This window comes from Falco naumanni, chromosome 3, assembly GCF_017639655.2.
Source record: "Falco naumanni isolate bFalNau1 chromosome 3, bFalNau1.pat, whole genome shotgun sequence".
NCBI classification, from domain to species: Eukaryota; Metazoa; Chordata; class Aves; order Falconiformes; family Falconidae; genus Falco; species Falco naumanni.
Genome location: NC_054056.1, coordinates 9,058,356 through 9,072,632, shown reverse-complemented (window position 1 = coordinate 9,072,632; position 14,277 = coordinate 9,058,356). Strand labels below are relative to the sequence as shown.

The 14,277-nt window shown below is 40.0% G+C and overlaps 1 protein-coding gene across 30 annotated transcripts in view; it reads right to left on the bottom strand.

The window, feature by feature from the left end:
- KIF1B (kinesin family member 1B) overlaps window positions 1-13,536 on the bottom strand; it is a 96,641-nt gene extending 83,105 nt beyond the window's left edge. For 19 of the 30 annotated variants that reach the window (XM_040585424.1, XM_040585427.1, XM_040585437.1 and 16 more), the window contains exons 1-2: window positions 13,207-13,536; window positions 7,641-7,827 (exon numbers count right to left, since the gene is read on the bottom strand). In XM_040585424.1, the coding sequence (XP_040441358.1) occupies window positions 7,641-7,746 (106 nt within the window). In that variant the 5' untranslated portion in view covers window positions 7,747-7,827; window positions 13,207-13,536. The remainder of the gene's footprint in view (window positions 1-7,640; window positions 7,828-13,206) is intronic. The other 11 variants (XM_040585453.1, XM_040585455.1, XM_040585444.1 and 8 more) reach the window with 2 other exon arrangements.
- Between the last annotated feature and the right edge of the window lie 741 nt (window positions 13,537-14,277).

The window sequence follows — 14,277 nt, the reverse complement described above, 5'->3', positions numbered from 1 at the left end:
AGTTTTTTTAACCTTAGTCCACCTGCTTTTAACGTTACCCAGAACATTCTAGCCATCCCATGGTCTTGCTCCAGGCCCACTACTTGTCCATTAAACAAAAATTAATAAATGATAAAAATCATTAAATATTCATCTTCTCCCACTGCCCTGAAGTAATCTTCCAAATAGATTTTTTTTCTTTTTTTTTTTTAAGCGTGCAGAATTAACACTTCTCAAGTTATTTTTATACAACCATGAGAAAGGCTTTAGGAGGAAAACCAAGCACCTAGAAAAACTCAGGTTTTTTCTTCTCCAAAAAAGTATTCAAGGCTTGTAACAAAACATATCAACTGTCAATACTGTAGGGCATTCAGAGCCAGCAATTAAGACAGACTTATGGACAAGCAACAGAAATCCCTAACCCTGCACAACACTGAGCTCTGATGTTCATGCATAGAGTCTTTGCTTGTTGCCTGTATCCAGCGTTACCTGTTACCACCTTATGACTCCCACTCCTAGAATGACCCAGTACTATTAGAAAAACACTGGAGAAGCAAAACAAACTCCCCATCAAATTCCACTACTGGAGCACCTATTTAAAGAGAACAGCAATTGTCTCCATTTTCTCTTAGAGACAAGCTTGCATTTAAGCCTTCTGTTACCTGTTACAGGACTTGCAACAAATAATGTAATTGGTAACAGCACAGTCAGGAGATGAAGTTGGGCGACCTCTACTATTGTGACTTCTTTCACTTCTCTTTCAAACCAGTTTCCAATTCACCCACCCTCCACACGACACACAATTTATCCTCCCATAAAAGAGCCTGTTTTGGTAACACGTCTACCATGAACGCAATGTACTATTAACATATTGGACAAGCATTCATTTAGTTTTAACCCCAGTTATGAGGATTTACAGACCAGAGAATCAGGGCAGGGGTTAAGTGTCTTTCCTCCAGTGCTGTTTATTTCCCAAGACAACCTCATCATGCAAGATACAAGCATAAAAAACTGGAAACACTTAAAAAAAAATAAAAACAAGCTGTTTGCAGAAAAAACACTACACAAGACATCCTTCTAAAACCAATGCTTTTTGTCAGGCACAAATCATTAGAAATGGAGTAAGACTTTTCTTTTATATATCTAAAACTCTGCATTTTCAGAAGACAGATTGAGAGTTTGAGATTACCTACAAAAATGAATCCACCTATTCTATACTTCCATTGAAAATGTCTTACATAATAACTTAACCTTTTTTTATGCTCCTGATGAGACAACTACAATGTACTCTTTAACTTGCCTTTAACATATAAAAATAGGTAAAGCTATATAAATTCCCATTACTTTACAGTCTACATGTTCACAGTACTAGTCTAAATGAAAAAGTTTCTTGTAAGGACTTATCAGCAATTTAGACCAAATTGTTTCTACGATACAAGTTCCTTTGTGAAACTATCCAAACTATGCTTACAGAATACTACTACAGAAAAAAAACAAAACCAAACATTCTCCTGAAGGCATACACACACACAATAAGGTTTCTCTTCTATTCGGTGTGTCTTTTCATTACTGAAGCAGTTAAAAATTAGGTCAGAAAGAAAAAGTTCAGGAAACCATACTTTTTTCCCCCCCCTTTAGGTTTGAGCTTCTTTGAAAGAGGTTACTAAGTTTTAGAGCCACATAACAACAAAAAAGGCAAAAATTAACAATATACCCATCAATGTATACCAATAAAGTACTGCCTGAATTACTGATGAAGTTACCCTGCTCTATGAACCTCTCAATACTTTTGACTTTTGTATTATTTTTCAAATATCAGCAATTTTAGTATTTCAAATATCAATAGACAAACACACCATAAATCAATAGCCTTTTAAGTTAAGGCCTGCTTTCCCACCCATTTTTATTTTGTTCCAGAACAATCACATAAAGCAGGACACATCTTAGAAGGAAAAAAAAAAAACCCACCAACCAAAAAAAACCACAAACAGAAAAGGAATTCAAATTGGATGATTCTCTATGAACTTTTTTTTTTATTTAAATACTGAGGTTTAGACCAGAGCTTTATAAACCTTAGAGAGAAAAAAACCAAGCAACCATTAGAAGAAAAATACTTCTTTCCTCAACAAATTAACTCCAGAACACCTTCTGAAGTTTTGCCGATGCCAAGGATGCCTGCCTGAGAACCTAACTGCCATATGTCTACAGCAGCAGCTGTGACTATTGTTACTGGCAGATGGGACCACTGCACTGTGCCTATTTTCATTAAACATCCAATACCTTAAACAGTCCACAAAACAACCCTCCAACATTACCAAGCCACAGAGACTATCACAGAGTTAAAATCCAAATAGGTAATTTTCAGTCCTAACCTGAGGATCCAGTTGCACTCATATCTTTCAAGATAACCTAGACTGTACAGGCACATTTCTACATTAATATGGTTCATGGCAAAAACCAGAACATACAACAATCTCAGGTGAACAATAGTTTCCGAATTTTCGTTTTACTCTGTCACTGGCACCCACAAGATGCTGAAACCTATCTATACTCATCTAGTGCACAATTAATGTAACATCAATTGCAGAGGACATATTCCAAGTAGGATACTTTATTTCTCTCCTTCATTAGTTCAGTTTTCTACACATTTACTTAGCTCTTTAAGAGTAAGCTAGTGAATATCTAAATGCTGTCTTGTAGCTACTAGCTTGAACTTCTGCTTTATTTTCATTTGGTTTTATTTATGCATTATTTATTTACATACAGAATTATCAAATCACTTCCACACAAAACAAACCACCCAAACAAGGAAAAAAAAAAAACCACCAGAAAAACCACAACACTAGGGAAGTCTTCAGGCATAGAATAGCTTAGCTTTTTGTTTCAATAATCCAAGACAGCAGCTGCCAGCATTGGTTTTATTTCTTACATTTTGAAATCTGATACAAGAATGATACAAAATCTACTGACTCACAAAATGCTCTGAAGTCTATAGTCCACCTTCATCTCATGTTATTACACAGCAGAATCTTTTTCCTACTCATCACAAAAACAGTAACTAATTAAGTGGACAGGCAATAAGTAATTAATACATTGTGGGTAAGATATTGTTGTAAATCATTCCAAACAAAAAAGTGAAAAAGCAGGAGTTAAAACATATTTGACCAAGATATACTGCTGACCATGATCTATCTGTTCTTGAATTATTCATTTCAAAAAGCTGCTTGTGAGTTTGACCCAGAGCATGATAAACCACCTACCCAGTAATTTAAAGAAAGTATTAAAAGCAGATGAATTTTCACATTTATATAAAGACTGGAAAAATTAAACACAGTTATCTCAAAGACAAAAGTATTCTTTCTGAACTTTACATGTTTTAACAATAGGTGAGGTTTTATCAATAAACCACCACTGCAAAAAACAACTTAAAAGTCCACTGAATATGCCAAATATGAAACAGGCAGCATCAAGCTAACACAGCGAGGACTGCTGACAGAGGGATCACCCTAGGGAATTAATTACCAATATGAAAAGCCCTCAGAGCCCACTGATGTTTCCCTTCTCTCACCAGGAACCCTGGCACTGCTGACTACGCTACAGGCAATGCTACAAGCACAACTATACCGTGCCTAGGCCTGAATAGGTACGTGCGCCTGAGACTTACAGGCTTATGTTCATATCTACTAGTGACCTCTGTATAACAGACAATATAGATATGCTCGTAAGAAGATAACTCCAAATGAAAACAAAGCATTTATGTCAGTTGAACCCACTTAGATAGCAGGTGCTTTTGGAAACAAATCTTATGTTTTGTAATATCATATCTAAGTGATAATAATAAAAAAAAATAATGGTCATCTTTATAATCCTACTCAGTTACAGTAGGTTTTTGATTAGTGATTTGATGGTGACATTACCTTTTCTTTGGAAAGCATTTTGCAGCTTCTAACTTCTCCCGTCTTTAAGAATTCCTCTGTTACCATCTATTCTCCTACCCCCACTTCTCCCGTTTCCACTGAAGAGCTTTTGGCAGTATCATTCAAATGGATACCATCTGCAATTAGATATGATCTGAGCAGCACAGGCTTTCTGCCAAAATACCAGCCCCTTAATGCAGTCAGCACACGTGACTTCAGCTGGACTGCAGAATTTCATTTTTGCAATGTATTTTAAAAACATAAAGACTGACAATTCTTATAGTGCAAGCTAGTGTATTACTGCAGATCAATACCTTTGCAACCATAAAGTGGAAAAAAATTTTGTCTTGTCATCTTAGTATAGTAGCAAAAAAAAAGAAAAAGAGATACACAAACAGTATGTTTCAAGTACCAATTTCAATATTCCCATATTTTGCATCCTTCTGACACAAAAACAGAAGTCCTAATTACTCAAAATAAGTGCCATTAACACTGAGAGCTAAAAACCTTTGTAAGAACTCCCATTTTCCTGAGATTAAAGACTTATATAAAACTGTATTCAGCTACACTGTCATTTTTTAAACACTGAGAAATGAGAAAGATGGAGATCTACTATAGATCTTGATTAAAGGTCTTGATCTTCTACAAGGAAATGACATAAAAGCCAGATAGGATAACAAGTTAATTCTGTAGAAGACCTCAAGCCCACAACAAAATTACACTTGTTTTGCTTCTAAGGCAAAGGTAAACTCAATAACAAAACTGAGAATAAGCTTTCTAACCCAGGAGGATGCACTGATTTGCTGGCAAGCCCACCATGAATGACAGGCAATCCCAAAAGCTGTAAACAGCCAAATTCACACAAAAGCAGACAAACAAAAGCAGCGTGTCCGGCAGCAACCCTGGTGACATTCTGATTTCAAGAATATACCCTATTATGGATGTCAAAACACACTCCTTTTTTCATACATTCAATTAAAAAAAAAACCATAAATGGAGCACACCTGTGATAGACTTTATTAACTGTATCTCTACAGTATTTTCCTTAAAATAATCCGAAGCACCTAGCCCCAGTTTAACTAGGATGTAGTCTCTGCCTGTATCAGCCAATTCATTTACAGAACAGACTTGGACAAGTTTATAAACTCGGGACCCACAAAAGATTTGTAGAACAGCTTGGCCAATCAATGCTTAAAGAAGTAAAGTTTAAGTAACAGTCAAAACCCCTTCTTAGCTACCAGACTTCACACTGTCTCATCAATCCTGTCCATCACAATAGTCCATTAGGCTAAATTCCAAGACAAGGGAACTGTTAACTGTCTTGAAGGCTTAAAATAGTCACTACTCCAGATATCACGAGCCTCTTAGATTTGCCTCCTGGCAACTTGACTAGTGTTCAAATGAAAAAATAACCTTCTCAGAAGCAAGGTATGTAAGCCTTGATCATTTCACCAACACTTTTGAAAGTATGAAGCAGAACCTCCATAGGCTAGAATTACTACTGAACTCCCTTTATTTTGAAATTGCTGCAACAGGCACAAGAGTCAAATACATTGTCACTTTGTGTAGTTGGCTTTTAGTCAACAACCTCAGACATTAATAATGAGTTAAATAATGTTAACTGTGAGCTGCAAAGACTGAGGGATCATGAAAAAGAATCCTGACAGAAACAGCAACAGCACTCAGCCCCCAAACCTAACACGTAGCCTAAAAGCACACCAGAACAACTTCAACTTGAAGTTATGTGCATCAGCTTCATTAGGAAGATTCTTTGGAGAAAAGACTTCTTCTCAGGTTTTTTCCCCACCAAACAATTCCTTATTCATATCTTTTATTAGATGATCTTCTTCCACCCAACAAGTAAAATTACCCCCGTCTGCTGCTTCCTTCTGTATTTCTCCTCTAAGAGAAATACAGGGGAAAAATAGCCCACAGATTGTAAAAACATGTAACTGATGATTCCTTTCCCAGTCTGTAATGGCCCCTGATGACTTAAACCTGACCATCTGTCATATCACCCTTCTTGTATCAGAGCCATAGGACTCAAATAGAAGGCTACAGATTAGAACATTTCCAGAGCACAAAATATAGCCAAAGCTGTGAAGAAATTTCCAACTAGGTAAGTCTGGTAACATTTTTCTCCTTTTGAAAGCTGATGCAGTTCCTTAAAAACACACCTTTGTAGTGCAGCCCTAGCATTCAGTAACAGAACCAATGTCTTTTGACACTGGTCAAGAAAAGGAACCACATTTCAAACTCAGACAGAGATTCACTGGTCACCTCTGTCACTGTACCACAAACAAGCAGCTTCCACAGGCTCCTGGAGTTCAAAAATCTTAAGCATCTAAAATTACTGCTGTCATGTCATGACAGCAGCAAGAAAACCCATTACAGTGGCACCAGTAGTGCTGTTGTAGTTCACAGCTTGGTGGCGTTTCTGTAACAAATGCCATCTAATGAAGTCTATAGTTCTTTCATTCTGCACTGGTTTGGTCTGAAAGTTGGCAGGCAATGGTGGGATACAAGCACCTGTTTCTACATGAGATGATTTCTAAACATCCCTCCACACCAAATTAAGTGGAAGTTTTGAGATCAAACTAAAACAAGTTTCTTTGGGCAATATTCCACATAAGGTCTGAAGATAAGAATTTACTGCACTGAAAAGCAAGCTCTCTTCTGTATGATGCCTCTCTTCCAATGAAACCATAAATACTGTATATAATTTAAGTGACCACAACCAGGACTTAAATTCCTTTGCAGAAGCAGGCTGAAGTACAACCTTGACTAAAAAAAATAAAATTAATATGGAGGAGCCTGTATGAAACTTCCTTTGTATTAACAAGCATAAGTAAATACTCAAGTAATTGACAGCAAAGTAACTCTGTGTTCTTGGAACCTTATTTCCTATAGCTATATAGACAAGATGACTCTACTTGATTACCTAACAATGAAAAACTACCATAACAGCAGCAGTTTATAGGTAGAGCTATTAGTCAACACATGAGCAATGATGCTGCAGCAAATGGCATCAATACTGTCTTTACCTTTAGAAGCATGTAAAAAATAAAACTAAAAAAATAAAATAAAAATCAATAAATGGTGTGCCCATACTCATTTTCTCATAAAAGAGTCTTCTCCTCCAAACTACACCCACAACAGTTAAGAACCCTAACAGTTCTAATGGGTTAGAAAATGAGATGATTTTATGTAGTTTGCTATTGTGACATTGTTTAGACATCTGATCTATAAAGCATAAAACATCCTTTTCTCCTCAACTTTCTCACTCAAATTATGCTCCTCAACAAAGGCACAGAGTGCAGAATAAGTACACCAAGAACTAAAGCACCAGGCCCAAGCAGGAGTTACACCACAACAATTCGCATGTGGTGGTCTGCTATGTCTCCCTGTATCTATCAGTCTACACGATATTCCCATACACTTAATAAAGTTAAAAGAAAATTTTCACCTTGGTATTACAATCTTTCTGTAGAATTCTCAAGTCATCAGAAGCAAACACCATAAACTGCATCAAAATCAAAATACTCATCATTCAGACAAAATTTTTATTCAAATTCAGAGACCATCCAGTCTGCAACAACAGCCTCAGAAGAGAAGATTCCCTAAAAGAGTAATTCTATATAATATAATGGGTACGTGCTCAGTTTACTCTGACAAAAAGAAGAGTGTTAAGCAGGAAGGGAGAGACGAGAGAAAGACTCCCTTAGGAGATTAAAAAAAACTTACTGGTTGAGTTGCCTTGCATCTGGATGATACATTTGGATTCTTTGCTGGTTTCTCGGGAATTGAAGGGCCGGACCCGAACAGCCACCTTCACTGAAGCCCCCGACATTCTGGTTGCTTGTATTGCAGTCAAGAAATTGAAAGCGAAGGGATCAAGAGTGTTTCAGGTTATCCTTCTTGTTAGTGTTTTCTGAAGAGAAAAATATAATTTAGTTATTTACAGCTATTGCATTAAAGACGTTGATACAATTAGGGAGGTTCAAAGTTGTTTGATTACTTCAATTTCTGCTCTGCAATCACCCCCACCCCACCCACCTCCCTGAAGGCTGTCACTTCAAAGACAGAACTGGAAATACACTTAACAGCACCAGTACACTGTCTCCTTAGTCACTTCTGTCACCTGAAGCAGCTTTTTTGAAGTGTACAAACATATTTGTTTTCATTACTTGGTTTTCCTCCCAGAAGGTAGGGATGCCAATACCAAAATGAAGACCTGGTTGCAACATGTGTTAGGCTTAACCTAACAAAAGATAATTTTAGCAGTAAAGATACAGCTACTTAGATTTCAGCATGAGGTAGCTAACCGTATACTACATATCTAGGTTCTCTAGCTGTCAACCCTTGCTGTCACAACACATTAGCAATAATATTAAAACTAACACAAGTGTGATGGGCCATATCACACTGACTTTCAATACACACACCATTCCAGAGAAAAAGGTGTACCCAACAACTTTAAAGAACCCTTTACATTCCTGGGAAATTCCTCTTCACAAAGGAAATAAAAACTCATTTCCTACTCTATATCTAGTGATTAAAGGACACAGCACTCTAAGGAAGAAGAGGAATTAAAGATTATTGCCTTCAGGGTAAATATTACTACCTATCTTCAGCAAATGTTCACTAGTAAATTCATCTTGATTATGAAAATACTTGTTCAAATCCTACTGCATCCAAACAATGAAGCACTTGAGTTAGCAGGAAACTATTCCAAATACCCACAATCCAAACTTCAAGGCACATCTGAGACAGTATTAAAACATAGGGTTAATTAAGATTGGTTCAATTGCATTGTCCTCAAGGAACTTTTTCCATTAGAACAAAGTTTTTCACTTGGACTACAAGTAAGCAGTTTAACTACTGTTGCAGGAGTCAGTACTGAAGCTAAAGATGCTCAAAAAGCAGTGAGATTCAAAGAAAAAAAGCCATCAAGATCTAGGGAAAAGCTACCACCCTTAGCTAGGAAAACCTCCACGGCACAGACCCTCAGAACCTGGAAGACTATACTGAGAACAAGATGACATGGTTGATTTATCCTTGTATTTTAAACGCCTGCTACGGCCACTGCTGAAGACTAGATGAATCTCTGGTCTGACTCAATGCAGTCATTTCTATCTTGAATCTGAGGTAATGTGGGCCGAACTCTACCACGCACAAGTCACTACGCATGGGCCAGAAATCTTAACATCATCTTTTCTGGTTAGCTACACACCACATAACTAATGAAATGCTTTTTCCATGGTTGTAATCACAGTGCCACAAAAATACAAAACTACTAGTAGATCTCAAGTAGCAGCATTTCAGCTCTAAAGTAAGTTCTACAGCTGGTAAAATTACTTATACATGCTTAATTCAGGTTATGACACAACTTCACACAGTACAAGAAGTTCTTAATAAAACTGCATTACTTCATTAATGCCATCCCATGAAAAAGGCAGACACTCAACTACTCCAGGTAGAAGTAATTTAAAGTGTTCCTTATTTTAGAGGGTACGCAAAGCATCCCATCAGACCAGAAGAATAGGAATGCCTTTATGAACAAGCCAACTTGTTCATTTCAATGTCAGTGGTACAGAAAACTGCTAGAATAATGATTCATGAGACAGCCACATAGTCAACTTCAGGTTACTATAGGATTTTAAGAAATTTCACTAAAAACTTAAACACATAATAGAGCAAAGAAGTAATGGGAATAAATTTGCATGCTCTTTCAAGTTTAATGGAGATTCTGGGTTGTTTTAGAGGACTGCTTTACTCAGTCTTGCCAAGAGGTGCCTGCTTTTATATAACAAAGTTTATCAAACACGCAGCTTCATTATAAACCTTCTTCAGTATCTACTGTCCGGAATTTCTGCTCTCCCTTCTTAGCATGACCCTTGCATAAGTACCTGTGCCCTCCCATGAAAGCTAAGTGACCAGACTAATCCTGATACATCCCAGACATACTACTTAACTGACCCTGAATACTGCTACTAGAAAACAGGAATGTTACTGTATATGGCCACTAAACATTCTGTTTCTGAGTGCAAAAATCTGTTATTATCAAGTTCATAGTAACACAGTTTATAACTTGTCAGATTGCAAAAAAAGTTAAGTCAGTGGAATTTCATAGGGTGTAGCACATCACAGAAGCTCTAACTGACAGTGGCTTAGTGGTTCTCATCTTTCTTTTCCCCATCTAGCCATATTAATGTGAAAATCATAGTTCTGTCAACTTTCCACAAGGACCAATGATTACAGGCCATTAATGACAGGGATTTTTTAATATTTTTTTAAGAAAACAAAAATACAACCAATGTGTTCTTATAATATTATTTATGAAACAGAGAGCTCATTTTCCCTTCTTACTGAAGAGTCCCACAAAGAAAAATTTTTTTTCTGATGTTTTCACAGAAATACCTCTCAGAACACTACATTAAGTTCTGCAGATAACTAGTATATCTAGGACACTGGCAAACAGAAGATGGAGTGAAAGAATCATCTACTTAAAAAAAATAAATAATTCCTGAGTACCTCTGAACATCATATTCACAAGATTAAAACATGAAAAGCACATCGCCAGTCTCCATGTGTACTAGCTATATGATAGCCTTCTTTGAGACACAGCTGTGAAGATATTCTTACACAACAGATCACAAAATCACCAACTACAGCATAAAAATTTAACTGCTAGATTTTTGCGATTACAAACTTTTCCAAACTCTTAACTTTTGCGCTCAAAGAAAATCGGATGTGGAGCAATTTTAAATCTCATTCATTCTCAACTATGCTATTTTTCATAGCTGAAGTAAGCAAAATGCCTAATTGTAGTTGCACATGGATTTTAGATGTTTTGAATATAGTCTTACTATGCAAGATTTAATTTTCATTAGTAAGAAAATTAACCAAAACAAATATATCTTTCTAATCCATAAGTTTTTTTGGGTTTTGAAGGGTTTTCCCACCCCCCACTTATCTGTAATTTTAACTAGTTGTAACATTTTAGAAAGGTAGTATTGCCCTCATCATACAGAACAATAAAATAAAGTGAGACCAAGTTGCATAGCTTCACAGATAATAAACTGCAAGTAATTTTTCAGGGTTCACATTTCCAGTAGTATCAGTTACTACTACAAAACACTGTCTATAGAGTGGTAAGAGGAGATGTAACTTGCAACAGAGCAAAACAAAATGTGCAATACAGTCTGTGGTACAGATTTGGTAGAACAATCTTTAAAAAGAAAAAAAAACACCCTGTATTTTATATGTTCATTATATACTTACTTAGAAGGCTGCCATCTATGCTAGAATGAATCATTCTGCTAACGTCCTGGAAAGAATCTACTAGCTATGTATCTTTCAACGTTTAGTCCATATGATTCCTATCAGGAACCAAGTAAAGAAGGGAACTGCATGCTTGGGTCTTTGACATGGTATACCACTGGCTCTAAAACAGGTGGTGGATAATATTTGAGTTGTTTAGTGAGCTCCATCAGCACAAAAGCAAATCCTACATATTAATTTCACACTTATTTTAAACTGTTATTAAAAGATATCCACCATCCACCCTGCGAGTCACACAGTAAGGCTCAATATTAAAGCATGTCATTAAACAATCTAAGTATCTTGTCTGTTTTCTGTTATTCAAGCTGACAAATCCAATGATGTTGGTCAACCACCCTTCATGGTCTTAAAGCACTTGTAACTGGATTTGGACTTTCACACAAACATTTAAGGAAACAAGCTCTTCCTTGGATCCTTGGATGTATTTGAAAGGTCTGACAAACCAGTTTTTATGCAAGGTCAAAACACAGAGCATACTGCTGTTGCTTGTAACTTTATTTCAAAAAGAGTAGGGATTACGATGCAAATTATTATTTATATATTCAGAGAAATTGCAACAAGTCCAAAGCGGTTACAAAAATAACACTCAGAATCCATATCTCTACAGTAAAATAAAAAAAAGAAGAAAAGAAAAAACCACCACCACACATCACAAAAAGAAGCATCACTTTTATTTAACGTAGCCAGCCTTGCATTGTGTTTGCATAGGTATGCCTACCAGAGGATATGCTAACTTTTACACAAAAAAAATTGCTTGTAACTTAATCGGTACAACAACTCTAAAGAAAGAAAATGAACAAGGGGTAGAGATTAGTATATGGAAAGTTAGCAAAACAGCTGTCAGGAGCAGCAGGGATTTATGAACGAGAGGACCCCAGCAAATCCAATTTTAGGTCCTCGACTACGGATCTGGTAGTGATGACAGTCTGATATATCAGCTGAACTCATACACTTCCAATTGCTATCTTTGTACTAAGTGAAGATGCCAGATAAAACAGTGGTGCAGAACTTGGCGCGGCACTGAAAACCTGATCGTATAAGCATATGGCTAGTTACCAACAAGCCAATGTACTGGATTGTGCCATGACAAAAAGAACTGAGCTAAGAAGGAACTGGAAGTGAAGAGAAATATACTTTAAAATTTAGTGGGAACAGATTTTAAGCTTCAGAGAACAGATAAGAACCCACCATCTGCTCCTGGTGAATTCTAGTTCTCCAACCTCAATTTAATACCCATATTCTGCCAATGACCCCAAAACTACCAGGCCTGTCATCCCGTCTCCTGACGCCTGCCTCCTGACTCCGCTCACAGAGGATTGTCAGATCATCTCAACATGGCTGCCTCAGTAATTGTTCTGTACTGAATCCAGGGACAGAGCCACTACCCACAGGTCCACAGAAAACACCCTGAAAACCACAATCCTTTCGCATTCTTGCGTCTTGCAGCTGACCGAGGCACTGTGCCTCCCTCCTGGACAAGCAATTACCGCCTCCACCTCATCTGAGCTAGAAAAGAGAGAAAGGACGGCGAAACGCGGCGAAATTCGCGACCCACGCAGCGGACGGGATTCGGACGAGGAAAAGGACGGGAAACGGCCGCACCGCCATAGCTCGCAACGCCTGGGGGAAAGGGGAAGGGAGCGTCCCAGGGGACAAGTATATACATCGGGCAAATGAGTAGGAAAGGCCGAGTCAGGCCCCACGCCCTTGTGCCGCTGCCCTGACAGCTCCGGGCCACCCCGGCCGGCCAGCACTGCTTGCTGCCCCCGCCACCTCCCAGGCCCCATCCCACCCGCGGCGCCCCCCTCCCCCCTCGCCGAGCAGCTGCGCAAACCGGCAGCCCCCGCCTTCCCCCACCGCATTACGGCATCCACCCCACCCCCGCCCCGGCTGCCAGCCGGCCCGGTCACCGCCCCCCGGCCCCCAGCGCCGGGCCGAGCTGCTCCAACGCAGACCACCCCCTCACCTGGGGACGCGCGGGGGTATCCGCAGGACGCGGGCGGTGCGGGGCCGCCGACGCTGTCAGCAGCTGGGGAAGGCGGCGGGGCCAGGGCGGCAGCGCAGCGCGGGGCGGAGCGGAGAGAAGAGTGCGGCCATCCCCATCACGCTTCGCCGCCCCCACCAAGATTGGGAGACCCCCCCCCCCCGCCGCCAGGAAGGGAGCGAAAAAGGCGAGGGAGGGCAGAAACGGGAAGGGAGGAAGGGAAAAGACAGCCCGCGCCAGGCAGAACGAGCGCAGCGCGCCGCTCCCCTCAGCGCCGCTCCCACACTGACAGGATCGCGGTGGCCCGTGCCCAAGCCCGCCCTCAAGGAGGGGGGGACGCCAGTCCCTCCAATAGCTGCGCGCCGGTGCTCCCGTCTCCCTGGATTCCACCAATCGCCAGGCGCAGAATCGGCGCGTGCCCGCCTCCCGCCGTGCCAATCACAGGCTGCCACCGCCTCGCACCAATCACAGCTCGAAAATGCCCGTCCGCAATGACGAGCCTCACTCCTCCCGCTGAGTCAATCCCTCCGCCGAGCCTCGGTGACAGAGTGAGTCGGCTCTGCTCCATCCCCAGCCAATCAGAGCTCGGGATGGAGGCGGGGTCGCCCCGCTTTCAACCTATAACGAGCGGCGTAACACCTCGCCGCTGGGCCTTAGCGTGTGCGTGCGCGGCGCAGGCCAGCCCGCCGCGCGTCCGTGCCGAGGGAGTGAGTGAAATCGAGCATTTGTGACTAAAAAATTCTCTCAGTGTACGCGGCTGGTCGGCGCCCCCGACTGGGGGAGCCCGTGCGCGTAGCTAGGCCTGCTTGCCGAGCCGCGGCGGCCGAAGTAGCGAAACCGTTAGCTCCCAGTGGAATTCCGGGTCCTAAACAAGGCCTGACGGTGGTCGTCCAGAGGGGAGGGATTTAGTTTCCCTCCCCCCACTCCAAAAGGTTATTTGAGCAGCTTATTTTTTGTAGATCTCACAATATAACTGATTGCATTAGTCAATGGTGGTGTATTAACTCTTGCAATTTCAGTAATTTCACACAAAGTAAAAATGTTGTGGCAATA